Source organism: Cinclus cinclus, chromosome 1 (assembly GCF_963662255.1).
Source record: "Cinclus cinclus chromosome 1, bCinCin1.1, whole genome shotgun sequence".
NCBI lineage: Eukaryota > Metazoa > Chordata > Aves > Passeriformes > Cinclidae > Cinclus > Cinclus cinclus.
The window spans coordinates 52,109,320-52,127,521 of record NC_085046.1 but is presented as its reverse complement, the minus strand read 5'-3'; the positions used below and the strand labels follow the sequence as shown (position 1 = coordinate 52,127,521).

At 45.1% G+C, this 18,202-nt stretch overlaps 2 protein-coding genes across 4 annotated transcripts in view; one reads left to right on the top strand and one right to left on the bottom strand.

The window, feature by feature from the left end:
- Nucleotides 1-5,914: 5,914 nt before the first annotated feature.
- On the bottom strand, nucleotides 5,915-7,414 carry LOC134051427 (inositol 1,4,5-trisphosphate receptor-interacting protein-like 1). The gene has a single exon (XM_062505167.1). It carries the CDS (start codon nucleotides 7,412-7,414, stop codon nucleotides 5,915-5,917), a length of 1,500 nt encoding a protein of 499 aa, XP_062361151.1.
- A 3,711-nt stretch (nucleotides 7,415-11,125) lies between these two features.
- The window catches only part of BLVRA (biliverdin reductase A), a 33,607-nt gene continuing 26,530 nt past the window's right edge, over nucleotides 11,126-18,202 (top strand). The window contains exons 1-2 of one of the 3 annotated variants that reach the window (XM_062510227.1): nucleotides 11,126-11,227; nucleotides 12,935-13,021. The gene's annotated coding sequence lies outside the window, so the exon portion shown is untranslated. Of the gene's footprint in view, nucleotides 11,228-12,914; nucleotides 13,022-18,202 lie in introns of all 3 variants that reach the window. The other 2 variants (XM_062510237.1, XM_062510245.1) reach the window with 2 other exon arrangements.

Genomic DNA, 18,202 nt, shown 5'->3' with positions numbered 1-18,202 from the left:
GAGGTACAGCACGATGTTGAATTAAGCTGGGCGGTGGAACAGGGCCACCTTGCCGTCGCAGCCTGCTATTACTCCAGCCTTTGAGACTGTACTAGGGATTTTTGAAATTAGTTTTAACATTTCAATTCATCAAAAACTGGCTCTGAAAGAAGCAACTCAGGCCACTCTTCAAGTTACACACTCTCTTCTTGCACTTAAAGAGCTCATGTGAATGAGCAGAAAGAAACCAACTAGATTGGAAAGCAGGAGCAACCAGCCTCACCAGTAAGAAGGGATAGGGGAAATCTTGTTTGCTTCAGTGATCAGAGCAGACTTAAACAGGGAAGTTCCGATTTTTATAGAGAAACATAGCAGTCCCTTTCTTTGTAGTGTTTGAACTTTAACCTGCTTAAGACAACCTGATTGCTTCACCAGCTGTACCTGAATAACAAGGTAAATTTGACTGCAGATTCCTTACCACATGGATGAGTCACTGCAACCAGTTTGCTTTATGTTCGCCCTACCTCTCCATATTTCCTCTGGCTGTACTCCTGCCACCAAATTCCCCACAATGCAGGGCACTGTGGGCCTGTGCCTGCTTTAAGCTACAAGAGATGTTTTCAGCCGCAGTTCTGATTACTCTGTGTGTATCAAGCTTTCTTTGTAGCTTGCAAGATAAATTTGCCTCGCACTCCTCTTCTCAAGGCGGCCGAGAGGTATCTTAAGTGCAAATACCATTAACAGGGCCGGAGGAGAAATGTATTCAGGCTCTCGGGGTCACTGAACGTGATGCCACTCGTAGTGATGCCACCGCTCCGCGCCCCTGGGCTGATCCCCGCTGCCCTTGCAGGCCCTTGCCCGCCGCTCCCCGCAGTCGCTGCGGAGCTGCTGTGGCCGGGGCCCCGACGGGATTGCCCCGGTGCAAACCCCCTCCCGCGCCTCTTCCGCCCCCGCGGGGCCCCAGCCGCCCCCCGCCGCCATTTTGCGCCTGGCCGAGCCCGCTGGGAGGGCCGGACGGTCTGGCTCGGGTGCGGCGGTGCCGGCGGGAGCGGCGGCGGGGCCCGCCCTGGCCGCGCCCCGGGCTCGGCCGCCCGTCCCTACTCACGGCAGCCGCGGTCGGTATCGGGCTCACGCGGGCGCCGTGGGGGCCGCCATTGCTGCGGAGCCGGCGGGGCGCGGCAGGGGGCGATGGCGGGAGGCGCTGCGAACGGCGGATGGACAGGGACGGGGAGGGGAGGGTGTCAGAGCAGCTCCTGACTCGGAAGGGACACACAGGGATCATCGAGTCCAACTCCTGCCCCTGCATAGGGCAGCCCCAAGAGTCCATGTGCCTGAGAGCGTTCTTGAACAGTGTCACGCTTGGTACTGTGACCACTGCCTTGGGGAGACTGTTCCAGTGCCCAGCCACCCTCTGGGGGAAGAATTTTATCCTAATATCCAACCTTAACCTCTCCTGATACAAGTCCAGGCCAGTGCCTCTAGTCGTGTCACCAGAGAAAAGAAATCAGGGCCTGTCCCTCCTCTTCCCTTCAGGAAGAAATTGTAGACTCTGATGAGGTGTCCCCTCAGTCTCCTCCAGGTTGGACAGACCAAGTGACCTCAGCCACTCCTGATATGGCTTCCCCTCGCGGCCCTTCATCTTCTTGGTTGCCCTCCTTTGGACACTCTTTAACAGCTTGCCAGCATTGCTGCACAGGCTTCCCCACAGCCCACAGCCCACATCCCCTCAGCTCCGTGCTGGTCATCCAGACCACACCTGAACTTGCTGCCTGGGATCTGCTCTCTTTTGTGGTGCTTTATTATTATTTTTCCAGGACAAGGGACACCATAAAACCACTCTTGTGCAGTCAAATAAAACTGAAAAAAACAAGTTTCTGTCCAGCAGTCCCCAAAGAAAATTCTGGATCTAATCTGGCTGGCTGATTCCACACAGTGATACTAATATTTAATTTAATCACTGCTGTCTTTAGCTCATCTTCTTCATTCCAGATTTATCCCTCTCCATTGTTCTGTATAAGCTGATGTTCCTGTTGGAGTTTATTTAAGAAAGCTGTCCAGCACTGTCCCTGAGCTCAGCACTTAGGCTGTGGTGTTTCTAAAGTGTGTGTGTTAGCAGTGCTGAATTACACAAGCCCAAACCTTGGCTCATGGCTTTGATTCATCTGAAATTAAATGATGAGTGTACCAATAACGTCAGAGTGTGTTCTGCTGCTGTTCCTTAGTGCATCCTGCCTGCTTTGATATTTATTGAATGTGCTTCCTGGCTGAGTTGAGTTGGGCATTATTCTCAGAGTGTTGCCGAGCCAGTCTGTTCTCTTACACAAGTAGCTTCCAGCTTCTTATTTACAACTTTTGCCTTACTGTTGTGATTTAGTGGAATACTATCTGCTGTTTCATTTTCCAAAATAAAACTGTTTCTTCCCGTGGCAGGTTTCTAGCAGTTTCTAGTCAACTTCTACCATCAGGAGATGATTACATCATTGCATTGCTTAATCTTTCCTGACAAAAAAAAAATTTAAAAGTGAGAGGTTTCTACACTGTAGCTGAGTTAATTAATATATCTACTTGCTAGGACTTGTAACACTGCTGGAATTGTGGAAGGTGAGAGTAGGGAGAAACATGGTATGGAAAGACAATCAGCAGAACAAAAGGACATGAAGACCAAAAAAGAGACAATGAGAAATAGAGAACAAAAAGAGAGTGAATGGCCCAGCCTCTTCTTACATTCCTAAGAAGCCCTGTTAAGAGACTTGTTCTGTATGCAAAGCTGCAGTTTTTTTTTAGTTCTTCCTCTCATACTGCCTTTCTGCTTCTGTCCCTTCTTTGTGGAAATCAGTTGCCTTTACTTTCAGGGGGGTCTGACTCCTACATATCTAATTACTCTCTGAAAAATCTATTTCATACATTTCAGACCTGAAGAAAGATTTTGTGCCAAAAACTTGTCTTCAGTTCTCAGCTGTGCCTGTGTTGGCCTACCTACCCCTGCTGGGCCTTTTTCCTCATAATTTTGCAACGATGAAAGCTGTGCAATACCCATCCAGTATTGGTGAAGGTTTATTGGTACTGAAAGGTACTTATTATTTATAGATACCCCCTCTGCTATTTCCGCATGGAAAGAGAGACAGCCAGTGTAAGACACCAGTATTATTATGGCCATGCTGTGTGCTATTTACTGTTGCTTCTTCCCAGTCTGGCATTTTCTCCCGCACACTTGTCACCATCCTGGGGACCCAAGTCATGATGGCCACTCATCTCACAGCCACAAATGACTCTGGCCCCAGAACAGGAATGCCCCTGAGGGTGGCACCGGGCTGGCCACATGTCCCCGGCCAGCTGTGCCTGGGAAGCTGCCTCAGCCATGACGGATGCAGAGCTGCGGGAGCCCACTGGCAGGGGCTCAGCGCCCACCCTGTGCCCTCCTGCCCCGATGGCCGTGCCAGGCCCCGCTTGCTGCCCCGATGGTGGCACTCCTGGCCCCCAGTGGTCTCTGAGGGCTTCTCCTAGGGCACCTGCCTGCAGCCTTTCAGTCCCTGCGCGAGGCCCACCAGAGACCTGCAGAATTGCTGTGTACAAGGGCCTAGAGGGACAGCACCAAGGGCAATGGCTTCCCACTGACACAGGGTGGCCTTAGGCTGGAGATGTGGAAGAAATTCTGGCCTCTGAGGCTGATGAGGCCCTGGGCCACACTGCCCACAGAAGCTGTGGCTGCCCCATCCCTGTCAGTATTCCAGGCTAGGCTGGATGAGGCTTGGAGGCTTCCAACATGGCCTGGTGGAAGGTGTCCCTGCAGCAGGGACAGCTTGGCAGCAGGGTTGCAACAATTCCTAAGGACCCTTCCAAGCCAAGCCATTCTATGATTCTGGGATCAGAGGGGCCAGACGCACCTAGGCTTAATTTCTAATTAGAACCAATTCAGCACTGTAAGTTTGGCTGAGTTCAAAGAGACTGCTCACGAGCCCAGATTCCCAGTGTGTGGCAATTAGCAGTACTATAGGTCTGGCCAAGATCAAGAAAGTCTTACATGCTTCCGATTCTGCAAGATTGCATTTTATTGAAACAACAGCAAAGCAGCTTTATGCTTGCCAGTCATACCGACACTAACTATGGAGCATTAGTATGTGTCTTTCCTGGGGTGACTTTGTGATGATGAATTGTATCCCCATTCGTCTGCTTATCCCAGAAATAAGTTTTGTTCGACTTGAGAGTGAAGAGGGGGAAGGAGAAGCAGTGGAATGTCTGAGGCAGTTGTTTTCAAAACAGAGATAGGAGCTTCATCACTTTGTCTCCTGGACTGTGTTGCTGTGGTGGACAGTGGGAGAGAGCTCTCCTTTGCTTTTAGTTAGTTTTTGACTAATTGAAGCAGAGAAGTTCCCCGGAGCATTTTTTCCTTTTTTTCCTGATATTATTTGAACCTGCTCTGGACTGGGGATCCAGGGGGATCACCAGGAGCTGCAGCCCACAGGGGCCTTGGCTGGGCAGCAGCATTTTCCATCACAGGAGGGACTGATAACAGACTGAGCTGAGCTAGCACCCACAGGAGAGAGACTTTCTGAATTTGTCATCTCTTCAGAGCGGCAAGAGGTTTAAGGTTTTGTTATTCCGTATTGTTTGTTTTTTGTGCTGGGCAGTGCTTTGCCTGTTGAATAAACAGGTTTTTTCCAGTTCTCTCCTAGGAAAATTCGGCCAGAACTGGTTGGGGAAGGGACCGCTTGGGTTTACTTCCTGTGGGGGGCCGTTTGGAGATTTTCTCCCAAATTTGCCCTAAACCAGGACAGTGTCCAAACATATATGTATATGGCCATATTTCTGTACAAAAATATTGTATATGGGATATGCATTATATATCTTTCTAAAATACATTTATGTAATAGAAAACTTTCCTGTCATAAATATATTGTCAATTAATAACTACAGCATTAATATGTACAGTGTCACTATAGATAGTGACATTATATACATACTGAATTTCTATAGTTTTATTATCATATTTATTATGATGATTTTTATTATATAACATTTTATGTATTTAATAAATATGTAATTCTAAATTTATATTATTCTGTTTAATTTCTTAGGAATTTTATACAATAGTTTTTATTTCATTTCCATTATATTTATTAAATTGTTTTGTATTAAATACAATTTGTGTATAATATATATATTATGAGTATATCTAAGTAATAAAAATCTTGCCTCTTATAAATGCAGTAACTAGAGAGTATTAATATATCACAACAGGTAATGACATTATATATGTACTATATTTTTTATATATATAAAACAATATGATAATTGATAAACTAACACTGTAATATGGATCTATTAAAAACATATGTTAATAAAAATCTTTGCAGTTATATATATACACCATAGGTATATATGCATATATCTATTTGTCTATGTATCCCATTCATTCCTGTCTTTGTCATGCCACTAAAAGCTGGTTCTCTGCCACCAGCTGCAAGCCCCGCGAGCACACATATCCAAAGGAGGGCAACAAGGCTGGTGAAGGGCTTGGAACACAAGGCCTGTGAGGAACAGCTGACAGAGCCGGAGTTGTTTAGCCTGGAGAAAAGGGGACTCAGAGGTGACCTTATCACTCCCTACAACTACGTGAAAGATGGTTGTAGTCAGGTGGGGGTTGATCTCTTTTTCCAGGCAATAACTGACAGAATGAGTAAACATAGTCTTCAGCTGTGCCAAGCAAAATTTAGGTTGGATGTTAGAAAAAGTTTGTTGTGGAAAGAGTGATAAAGAACCGGAATTATCTGCCTGGGGGAGGTTCTGGAGTCAGCATCCCTGGATGTGTTTAAAAAAAGATTGGATATGGCACTAAGTGTCATGGTTTAGTTGAGCTGGTGTTAGGGCATGGGTTGTATTTGATGGTCTTAAATGTCTCTTCCAACCTAGTGATTCTGTGTTCCTACAAGCCCCACTAAAAGTGGCCATAGGCCAGGACTCTTGCCAGGCAGCGCTGCAGATCAAGGTAGGCTTGCATCGCTTGGGAGTGGGCGGCTGGATCCTGAACCAGGCCATGGAAGAGGTTGGGTGGCTTAGCTCTTTGTACATCTTGGGGCAACCTGATCTCCTCTGGCAGCCTCTGGTTGCCCAAAATAAAATGCTCCAGGTGTTCCTCTTCTAGAGATAAACGCAGCTGCTCCAGGGCATCCGACAGCTGAAGCAGGAAATATCTCCTGTGCCACCGTGAAACTGGTACAGTGTTCAGCAGGTGCATGATGATGGTCTTGACAGAATGGATGGAAAAGTCCTTGCGCACAAGAACACAGGCAAGGAGCTGCAGGCATTTGAGGTGCGAGCTGTCCTGGGGCATCTGCCTGGCCATGTGCCTGAAGAACTTCGTCTCTGCCACGGCGTAGGTCTCAGGCCACATTGTGCTTGGCGTCTGAGCCCCTTGAGGCCGGCTGGTGATAAAGATGTCTGAGGTGTGTCGCCGTACCCCAAACAGCACCTTAACCAGGAAGCTTTCTTGGTCATTGTTCAGCCTGAGGTTGCAGGAGCGTGTGGAGGCCAGCAGCACTAAATGCCAACTGCGTGACTGGGGCAAATGCCGCCAGCTTGCTCTCAATAGTGTGCAGAACCAGATGACAATTTTCTGCACATCGAGGTAGAAGCCGGTGCACAGGCTGTCTAGGAGGTTGGGCTGCCGAGTCCTCCTCCTAACCACATCAGGGTGGTGCAGGAAACACAGTAGGTTCACACCCTGATGCTCCCGTGGGCAGCTGCACTCCAGCTCCACGCGGACACGGAAGTTCCTGCCCGGCTTCTGCTGGTCAGTGTCACGCTCCAGGTGGAAGGTGTGGCCTAGGGGAGGAGTCAGGGGTATGAGCACATGGTACGCAACTTCCTTCTCACGAGCAGTCCAACCTTCAAAGGCACTGCCAAAACCAATGGCTTGTTGCAGCACCGGGTAGAAGGTCCCAGTCAAGGCATGCCCAATGACACTTATGAAGTTGTCTATCAGGGCCATTGTCCTGCTGCAACCTGTCTGCAGGTCCTGTACAGGCCACTGTATGCGCTCATCTAGAAGCCATCTCAGATCATACACCCATGTCTCGTCCTCTTCCTCTTCCTCCTTCTCCTTTTTCTTCTCCTTCTTGACACTGATCTTTGCCTCACGGCTTCTTTTCCTCCACATAAACCATATGGTCAAGAGAAGAACCAAGAGCCCAGCAAATGCCCAGACCTGCCAGGGCTGCAAGGCAGACCAGAGCAGGTCTCCCCAGGATGCACCACTCTGCATCAGCGCAAGCTGCTCCACCTCCTGCTCCAGCCGAATCTTCTCCTGTTCTTGGAGCTTCGCACGTGCCTCCATTCGCAGACGTGTCACCTTATCCAAACCATCACCCACAGGCTGTGGGTACTGGACCATGCTTTGAAAGAGCAAGAACGAGAACCAGAATACCCAGGAATCCATGGTCTGCAGAAGGATGGAGAGAAGGCCTTGAGTGGGATGGGGAGGGAGGCAACTGGCAGTAGGGGCAGCAGGGATGGGAATCCCAGGAATCTGGGGGCAGGAAGGACAGGCCCCAAGACAGGGGGCAGGAAGGTCTATCCCACTGCCCCAGCAGCACTGTACCCTGGCCAAAGCTCTGCCTTGAGGAGCTGTCCTTGCACGCAGGAGGAGAACCTAGCCTTGTGTGCAGCGTTTCTGCCTCAGTCCTTGTCCCCAGCGTGGCCTCCCCACTACATGTGCACTCACCACTTGCCTAAGTAATACAGGACCATTGGTACCTGATGGGGCCTTTTATAGCTGCTCCCACTGTGACATATCCCCCCTCATGTCACAGGTGCCATAGCATGTCACAACCCAGCCAACTCCACTCTTTGGCCCCACCCCAACTCAGCCATTCAGAGTGGCCCTGGTGTACTGGTTAAGGATGCTTTTGATTGAATCTTCTCCAAAGAACTTCCCTTGGTCTTTCTTTTGTCTTTCTTATCAGCTACCTCCATTGGCAATCTCATAGATATCCATGTTGGAAGGCACCCTTGGGGATTATTGAGTGTAAGCCTTGACTCCACACTGGTTGAGCTACACTTGATGCTACACTCTGCATCATTGAGGTTGAAAAAGTCCCTGAAGATCACAGTTCAACTGCAAACTTAACATTGCCTACTCCACCAATCAGTCAGGTCCTCAAATGGCACATGCACATGACTTTTAAACCTGAGGTGGTGACTCAGCCATTGCCATGGGCAGCTTGTTCCCAAGCTTCATATCCTTTTTGTTGAAGGAATATTTCCTAGAGATCCAATCTAAACCTCCTGTGGTGCAATTTGAGGTCATTTCCTCTGGTCATGTTGTTTGTACCCGGGGCTAATATAACGACTCCCCACTTAGCTACAACCTCTCTCCAGGGGCCATCCGCATCGTGTCAGGTGCAGATGGCTGGTCTGTGAAACCAGCTCCTCCCAGAGAAGAGAAAGGTGCTGGTTTTACACTGTGGTTATCATAAGCCAGGGGGACAAAATGGGTTGTTGGTGGGCAGAAGAATTTCAGGCTGCCAGGAAGCATTTCCATGTGAGGAGAACCTTTCTGCCAAGTACATCTTCCAAGGGAATCCATCCCCTTCCAAGCAGAAGGAAAAATCAGAACTCTCCTTGTAGAAAATGTGAAGGATTGGAGTGAAAGTCAGTGCTGGAATGTGCCAGGATATCTGTGTGTATTTTGCTAACCTGCAAGGCCAGACTGTGAAGATGGGATCCCAGCAACCAAGAAATGCCCTCTTGCTCTGGGGCCTTCCACGGCACTGGCAGCAAAAGTGAGAGCCCTTCCTCAGCCTTTGCCTTCAGCAAGGCCCCAGTTTGGGCAAAGCCTGAATTCCCTAAGAAAGCAGCTCAGATTTACACTGGCTGCCCTGAAGGATGCCAGAGGACAGACAAGCTCAGCAAGGTGCCACATCTGTTGAAGATCTTCAGACTTTAAACTTCCTTGTCATTAGTTTTGTGTATGATTTTTCAGGTACTTTGTGGAGCTCCTCCTTATTTAATTTGTGTAACAACTGAAATTAAAGCTGCTGAGACATAATTAGTGCTTTAGCCTGTGGTAATATGATGTGTTTGAGAGGTGATAGAAAGAGTTTTGAAACATCCTATAACTTACTTGAAACAACCAATGTAGTAATGTCATCACAAACCCTATGTGCAGTTGAAGTTATGTTACATCACAAAAGTTTTGCAGTAGTTAAAACTTTGTAACTGGCTTAGAAAATGTGACTCTGGCAAACAAAATACAGCTGGGGGAGGCTGAGTTCCTGTAATTTTTCTGATGAGGAAGGCCACAGGTCAGAAATAATAAAATATGGAAAGAATGATGTGTCACTCTCCAAATCCCAGCCTGCAGAAGACTCTAAAGAATCTAGAGATGCACTGGATTTTTAATTTCTGTAGGAAGAAGATGGGCTTCTTTTGGTATGATACTTTACACAGCACACTCCAAGATTTACCAGAAACATGTTGACTTGAGCACACTTGTGTGCAAAACAAAGAAAGGTTCTCCAGAGGTATTTCTACTATATGTTTGAGATAACGGTACAGAATTTTATCCTTTGTACCTGTAGTCCCAGTGTAACACAGTTTTAGGTTCTACTGTATGAAAGCCCATCATCAGCATGGTGTAGAAAGATTCGTGGAATTCAGACCAGCCTCATTTCATACATTGTTCATTGCAGGAACTACTGCCCTGGGGGAAAATAGCTGTACCCTCACAGGCTTTTAACTTCCAAGCCCCAAAAAGAGCAGCTGAAAGTCCTGTTGCATGTAGATAAGAAAGGGCAAATAAAGAGTCTGGGAGTAAGATCTGGGTAAAAGGTGTCTCTCCTAGGAAAATGTAATGCTTACCCACACCATGTTGTCTGCCAGGAAGCAATCCCAGTAGAAAAGGAGGAAAATAGTCTTGAGTAAGAGCTTTTGTCAAACACCTGGCCTGGGCTGTCCTAGCAGCTGCTTTCTGCATGCCTCCTGCTTGGGCAAAGCCAGGCACAGAGCGATTTCTTTCCCACTTGGCATTCTTGAAACTCCCAATTTCCTGAGCACAGATACATCCTGAAACGTAAACCCTATGGCTGCAGCTGGGCAGACACAAGCACTGCTGATGTACCAGTGTCTGAAAACCATTGCACAAGTGGGGTCTTTGAGTGCATGACTGGGGTTGTTTCCCCTAAGACGGGCTCCTTACCTGGTGTGAAATGCCAAACCACACACAGAGGACAAGAATCTCTATTTCTTTACTCTAGTTTATGCAAAGTAAGCAGCTAGGTGGTAGCCCACAAAATGCCAGCTCCCTAATCATCAAAACTTTATTTATATGTTTTAGCAAATGAAAGTAGCAGTATTCATGGGCTACAAGTTGCATAGTTCTCTCATTAATTAGTGTTGTATCTTCTTAGCTCAGTTTGGTCAGAGCATGGTGATAATAACACCAAGGTTATAGGCTCAATCCCTATATGTGTGGTTCACTTCAGCATTGTATCTCTTGATCCTTGTGGGTCCTTTCCAACTCTGAATATTTTGTAATTGTAGTGGCTATCTGATTTCTCTCACTTATGTTAATTACTCCACATGTTCAGTCTCCTCCTCCTCTTTAGTCAGTGGGTTTCTAGACTTCGTGGGCTGTGAGTCAGTGTTACCACTCTCCCCCTGCCAAAATCACCTTTCACCCAGCTGGCACTTTAGACTCATGAGTTGCTCCTGTTTATTCCTCCTTCTGGCCCTATCCTGGGGGTTCTACCAAGCATCCTTGTGGTCTGCTAGATCAGCATTCTATTGTGGTTGGTTTCAATACATATATAATCCTAAATTCCTTTTTCCCCGCCCCCCCGCTCTTTCTCAACGGCTGCAGCTACTGAGGCATATGAAGTGTATAAACAGGGTTGATTGACTTGTAGTTTATCAGCGTGGAAACTCTACATCAGAGGGACCACTGCGCTTAACCGGGGGAATCTTGCCCAGGTCCCCGGGGACGTGCCACCCCCTGGCTAGCCACGTGCATCTTCCTGGGCGCTTGCCGGGAGAAAGCTCCCAGTCTCAGCGCCTGCACCAGCTGCCTCTGGCTTCAGCCCGCCCCTGCAGTGCCTTATTGGATTCCCGGCCGAGGGGGAGTTGCTGCCGCGACGGCGGCGGGGCGTGCGGGCGGTGATATGCCGGAGCTGCGGAGCGTTGTGTAAGAAGGAGCTGCAGGGAGCGGAAGATAGTTAAACAGGACCACGTTTCTCCTCTGCGAGCTGAAGAGGTTAGTGGCTCTTACTTAATCCCTGCTAGCTGTAATTAGGATTTGGAAGAGGTCTTTCGTTTTCTGTTCCTCGCCTCCCCAGGATTGCTCGCCACCGGCGTTCCCCCCTCGGTTGTGGAGGGTTGGGGGAGTCCTGCGAGTCACGCTGTCCTAGCTGCTCCAAAGACACCCTCCACACCAGAGGGGGCGGGCCACCACCTGGGGAAGGGGAAGCGAAGAGAAGAGAAAGAGAAAAAAGGGAAAAGCCCTTTGTTTGGAATAATGTCCAGGTTGCGGCGGAGCAGAGTACTAGCCTGTAAATGATGTGGAATTAGCCAAGTAGCATCTTCGAGTGGCCAGGGCACTGCATGGTGAGAGATCATATAGAACCTTTACTACGAATTGGACTTCTTTTTAGAAGTGCTGAGCTTCCTTCCAATCCTGTGAAAATTCGTGTTTACTGTAGCCATTTGATACTCCCTTCTGAAGCACCGGACCATCAAGCAGGCTGTGCCTCAGCTTACCCATGTGTAAAGAGAACGAGAATATTTTCCTTTCCTAAAGAGATGTGGTGGGGCCATATTTCAGGCAGCTTTTGGTGGGAGAAAGGTGATTCTTATGTTCTCAGATGTGGTACAGAATCCGTGTATAAAGCGCCTTAACACTTAATTACTTTATGTTCTAGTCATAGCTCTCACCTCTAGGTAAAAAAAAGAAAAAAGATGCATCAAGGCTCAATCTACACACAGTGAAAACGCAAGCTCAGCCTTTATATAACTCCTGGCATCCTGCTGAACTTTTGTGTTGGAGCTTGTTAAAAAACCCTAAACAACCAGTGTTAATTAGGGCAACAGTTTAATGAACTGATTTTGTGTGAAACCAATTTTTTTTTTCCAATTCTTTGCATTAATTTGCCAAAATGTGTGGAATAAAGGTAGTCTTTCAGCTGTTTTATCTATGGTTACAGATGTGAACACAGAATGACATTGTGCCAAAAAATCAGTAACACAGTATTTGAACATCTTTCTGTCATTTGTGTCGATAAATGAGAAAATGAAGACAAATATGTTTAAATAATGCAAATCCAACTTGAAGTTTAATCTTCATAATATGAAGAGCAATGGGTTAATATTTTAAATTATTTTCAGCATATATAAGAAAGCCTTAGTTAGTCTTACTAAAAACTGTCACAAGCACTGCATACCACTTAGAGAATAATTATTAGTAGTTAAATTATAATTAAATATTATTAATATAATGATAATTTTTAGTAACATACTTTAAAATTTCTTGCTGTTGGATTGGGAAACTTCCCTTATTCTGAAGTGCTGATTTTTCTGGACTCCTCTTCCTGGGTTTTCGTTCACATGATCAAGAAACTTTTTTTCTCATACAAATCTGTTTCTTCAAAGAGTGAACTGAGTTACCATTTCTAAAGAACTGGAGTTTAATTCAATGAAGTATAGTTTGTGTTATTCTTAAAGGACTGGCAGTGCTTATTTTGTAGAGCTAAAAAGGAGACTCAGTCTTTGTAGTTTTCAACTTCTTATTCTTAGTGTCCTTGTTTTCCCAGTTGTGCTAACTGGAAAAATAACACCCACTCCTCGCCCCCCAAACCCAATGAGTCAAAAAGACCACCACATTCAGCTGTAAGAAACTTCATTTTAAATGTCAGAGGTCAGATCTGATTTTTTTTTTGGTCATGAAGAGTATCTGCTGTATCCACAGACTTGGAAAACTAAGCTCAGCTGATGAGAACAGGACCGCTTTGCTCTCTGCACTAAAAATTAACTGGCCTTGTCAAAACAAGTGAAGGTAAGTGGATCAATTAACTGAATAATAATTATGGAGTTGTCAAATTAAAATGGGAATTGTTTTCCATCTTACACCATGGTGTCAGGATGTTAGTAAGATGCGGGACTGGAACGTACATTGGCATTTTTGCTTTTTAATGATGACTCTAAAGGCACCTGAGTTTCATCCATCTTGTAGTGGGAATACTGTACTCTGTGTTGTGCAGATTAGTTGCAGGAAGCTTCAGAGGGTATTTGACATTAACACTTCTGTGGTCCATTGAAGCTCTCTCTGCACTGCCATCCTTGGTGAAGTAAGCAGAGTCAGGCAACAGAAGATACAATTAAAATTGGGAAGAAATAGAGGCACTAACAGAGATTTGGATGGACGTGATAGTGGGAGACTAATGCCATGAGGAAGGAGTTCCTGTGTTTTACACAGCAGTACAGCACATCAACGTATGCAGGATTGTGGATAGCTTTCACCTTGAAGTTTCAGGCAACCATAGATCTTTCTGAAACTTGCAGGTAGAGTGCTCAGTGTGTTAATATAACTTACATTATGCTCATAGTGCACCTTATTAAGTGAGGCATTAAAAAGGTTTCTTCACTGAGTGGGGAAGCAATAGGGCTTAGGAAAGAAAAACAGTCTGAAAGCCAAGGCACTCTTGCAGTTTAATCCTGTAGTTTAAAAAAAGAAAAACAAAATCAACAAAAGCCCACTCTGGATATATCCCTGTTGTAACTTAGCGGAACAAAGTTTGTTGGGGAGCTGTGTCATGCCTCTGGAGCTGGCCTTGAACTGTGGCAAGTGTTCTCATGCCTCTAAAGCCAAAGTGTGGGACTGCTATCTTAAAACTTGATAAAATAAGTGTGACTATGATAAAAAGATAAATGTACATTTGACTTGTTTCCTCTCTACTCTCTAGGCAAAAAGAGCTTTGGCTCCTTGTCTAACTGAACTTAAGTGTTCCTTAGACCAATGTTTACAACTCAGACCAAGATCTGCTGTGCTAATTAGAAAACATTGCAGAAAACCCACCTGACTGGGAAAGATAATGAAATGCATTTGCTAATCATGTTCCTCCAGATGAGTAAAACCCACCACTTTAACAACATGAGTTGAACATTAGCATAAAATAAGTTGTTTTTTTTCCTCAGCATAGCTTTATTAACCAGTTAAAAGGAGCCTGTTTGTGGCAGCTGATGTTCCTGTTATAGTAACTAACCTAAATGCTAAATTAAAGGCTGCACAACGCTGACTTATAAAGTAAGAAGTTCTCATGGCTCAAGTAATGTTACCACATTTATTAACTTTCCCTCTCTGAAATGTGTAGGTATAGAGGCATCTTTGTCATCTAGTCATTACCTCTGTTCTGTGAATGTGAGGAGAGAAAAGCTGCCAGAAAGAACATGGATTATTGAATAATCCCCAAGTAACAAAAAGGAAGAGGTAGTGAGGGGTGAGTTGAGACCACAGTCACTCTAATTAAAACATCATGGATGTTTCTTTGCTCTGCTAGAAGTGATATTTCCCTTTCTGTTGCTAGGGAAAGTAGTCCTTAGTATTTACTGTCTTTTGCAGGCTCTGACACTGATTAGCAACAGTCTGGTTCGTCTGTTACTTGGTGATGAACATAGAGATCTTGGTGGCTTGCTCATACTTGTCTTTGGAATAATTAGCTGATTTTTCTCAGACATAGCACAATTGTGTGCAGCTGGAAGCAGGATCAGCACGTTAGAGATCTCTCTGTGCTTAGTGTTTGGTCTTGGTGACAGAAGATACACGTATATGAAGGATTGAGGTGGAGGACTTGTGCTTTGTTTATTTGTTTTGGTTTTGTTGTTGCCAGTAAACGAGATTAATAACATTTGGATGAAGACAGCAAATTAATTCCTGATTTTGTCTTCCTCTAAAGCTTTGATTCTTTAGTGGCAAAAATCTGTGAAGAACTCAGATAATTGCAATGTGGATAAAGAGGAATTCTGTACTGTTTATAATTCACAGTTAAGCTTTGTCTACTTTCATTCTTGTTCAGTGTAAGACAGAGGTAGGCCTGTTTTTGGTAAGTATGGAGTACTTGGATTCGCAGTCCTGGAGTGCAGTATTTGTTAAAAACAGTCCAGAGGCATCTGAGATGTCTCAGGTTCATCATCCAGAACTCAGGATGATTAATCCCAGCAGTTATTGGAAATGTTTGCCCTAGGAAATGTTTCTCATTTAGAATTTTTTTAAAAGTCTGTGTTATATTTATATTTACTTACTTTCTTAGAGAAGAGAAATAGCTATCCATGCGTTTAGCCCAATATTTACAAATTAAGATGTACTTAATTGTTAATTGAAACAGTTATGTGCCTGGCATCTGAAATGAGACCTTAAGGCTGAGGGTTCTTGAATAAATATTTTCAAAATAAATATGTCATCTGCCTGACTCTACTTACTGTTTAAAAATAATAGTATTCTGCCGTGTGTTTCCAACCCAGTCCTTCTTGAATAGGTCCTGGTGACAACCTGACTTAGTAATATTCACAATATAGAATGAAGACTATAGCAAATTAACCATAAAAATAGCTGTATTATATGGTAATTTAAACAGGGGTTAAAGTGGCTGGTCCTTTGTTTTAGGGTAGATAAGAGCTTTCTTTCTCCTCTTGTCCTGCAAGTAGGGAATGTGGCCATGTAATTCTGTGGCTGCTCTGAGCCCAGTTTTTTTGATAAGGCTTCATCAGAAAGGATACTGATGGACACAGTCCTAATTCCCTGAAGAAGAAGGCCAAATTTTGCACCGGGGAGATGTATGAGGCACCTTTTTTTCTTTTTCGTGTTCATGTACTCAGGCAGAGAGCACCTTTCACAAACAGCTGCTAGTCTGCTTTATGTCACCCATCCCTGTCACTTAGGATGGCTGGAGCTTCCCACCATCAAAGGGCTTGTAATATCAGAAAAAAAAATTATTCACTTTAGAGCACCTAGGATAGGAGGACTTCCCCTCCTGTGCTTAAAGTTTTCAACTTCTAGGGAAGCATGAAGGTGCAGATAACCCCAGAGTCCAAGTTTCTTTTGGTTAAATGACTGCTAAATGAGATGTCAACTCTTCTTCTTTTCCCCATAGGATCTCATACAGCCATACTGACAGGTGGCCTTTTTCATCAAGAGAATCTTTATGAACAGGAAGAACTAATGCAGTTGCCAAGTCACTCTCCCTCATATTTGGAAAGTCATGGCTGTACTGGTTTGAAAAGCAAAACCAGTGAGACTTCAAGTCAGTAATACAATTTTTAATAGGAAAGATAAAAGAAAAGGAAAAAAACAAAATACATGCAATAATAAAAATAAAACCACTGACAGAGTCAGAATACAACCTGATACCCTGTCAGTCAGGGTGCTGGTGAAGTTTTCCTCCAAAGGGTCCAGCGATGATGTGGATAAAAGCCTGGTTCTTCCTCTGGAATCCAGTGGAAAAAGGCTGCCTTTGGCATTCTAAACCTCAGTTTTTTATCTAGGTAGGAAAGGCTTGGCTAGTCCTCCTGGGTGGAGCATCTCCCAGTGGGATGATGTAATCTTATCAGTTATACAGTAGGACTCAATGGCCCATTAACAGAAGATACTTCCCACAGAGATAAGGATGATCACCCTTATCAGTTATGGCCCATCAACAGAAGACATTTCCCACAGAGATAAGGATGATCACCCTTCTCAGATGGTAATAGAATATGTATCTTGTATTGTAAACCGGGACAATGGTAATCAGGTGAAGGCCCCAGTGACTGGAAAAAGGGAAACATCACACTCGTAGCAGGGGATTGGACTAGATAATCTTTAAAGGTTTCTTCCAAGCCAAATCATTCTGCTGTTCTAAGAAAAAGAATTACAAAGTGCATTCCTTTGCTGCATGCTCGTGATTATTATTTCAAATATCCAGCTCCTACATTATCTTATTTTTGCTTATATGCCTGTCTGGAGTAAACTTTTCTATTCCAGACTACAGAACAAATCCATCAGTAGGAAAAGCCATCCAGCCTTATAGCAAATGTAGCCAAATGGCTTGTGATCTCTAAGTTTGACTCAAACTGTCATTTGGCGACACTATTTCATTCTTTGTCCAATTCAGTTTGATCCTAAACAAAAAACAGTGGATTTGAGATGGGATTGTTGAAGACAGTTGTCATTCACATTTTCTGACCTGCTAAGGTTCTGCTTCTGCCTTTATGTACTCAAGTCTGACCATGGGATGGAAGAACAGAAATTTGGTATCTAATGTCTTAGATGGGCATCCATAAAGCAGTGACATCTCACAGATGCCCACCTGTATTGTTTGTGTTTATCATATTAATGTAAGGTGCCTTGTGTTTTACATTTATAGTGATATATAAAGAAATTTTGTGTTTGAAACAGTGTGTTTTGTGGAGGGGCCACAGTCATTCCTGAGATATGGAGGGGTTAAATAATGAATATTAATCTTACAGTCTCCTTTCCTAGAACCTCAAAATGCTTTCTTGAGTTACCAGAAAGAAGGTAAGGAGAGAAGAAGGTATTTAGACAGACATTTTAAAAAGGGGCAAGGCTGAAAAAAGTAATGAACAGGGCTGCTGTGTCATTTTAGAATTGCGTTTATGTTTCCATTGCCGGGGTGACGGGGGATCGCAGGAATTGACTCTGCTGGAGGCTGAGGTGAGCCTGACTAGGAGAGAGTTGCAGAAACATCCAATTGTGACTGGCCCAGAGGCACCGTGTATTCTAGGCATAGACTTCCTCAGGAATGGCTATTACAAAGACCCAAAGGGACTCAGGTGGGCTTTTGGAATAGCTGCTGTAGAGGCAGAAAGCATTAAGCAATTGAACACCTTGCTTGGACTGTCAGAGAACCCATCTGTAGTGGGACTCCTGAAGGTGAAGGAGCAGCAAGTGCCAATTGCCACCTCGACAGTGCACCACAGGCAGTACAGGACAAATCGAGATGCCGTGATCCCCATCCACAAGATGATCCGTGAGCTGGAGGGCCAAGGGGTGGTCAGCAAAACCCACTCACCCTTCAACAGCCCCATCTGGCCTGTGCGTAAGTCTGATGGAAAATGGAGATTGACTGTGGACTATCATGCATTGAATGAAGTGACTCCACCGCTGAGCGCTGCCGTGCCGGACATGCTGGAACTCCAGTACAAGCTGGAGTCCAAGGCAGCAAAGTGGTACGCCACCATTGAC

Excerpts from the sequence above, each read along its gene's own strand:
- LOC134051427 (XM_062505167.1), bottom strand. The coding sequence starts at position 7,414 with ATGGATTCCTGGGTATTCTGGTTCTCGTTCTTGCTCTTTCAAAGCATG.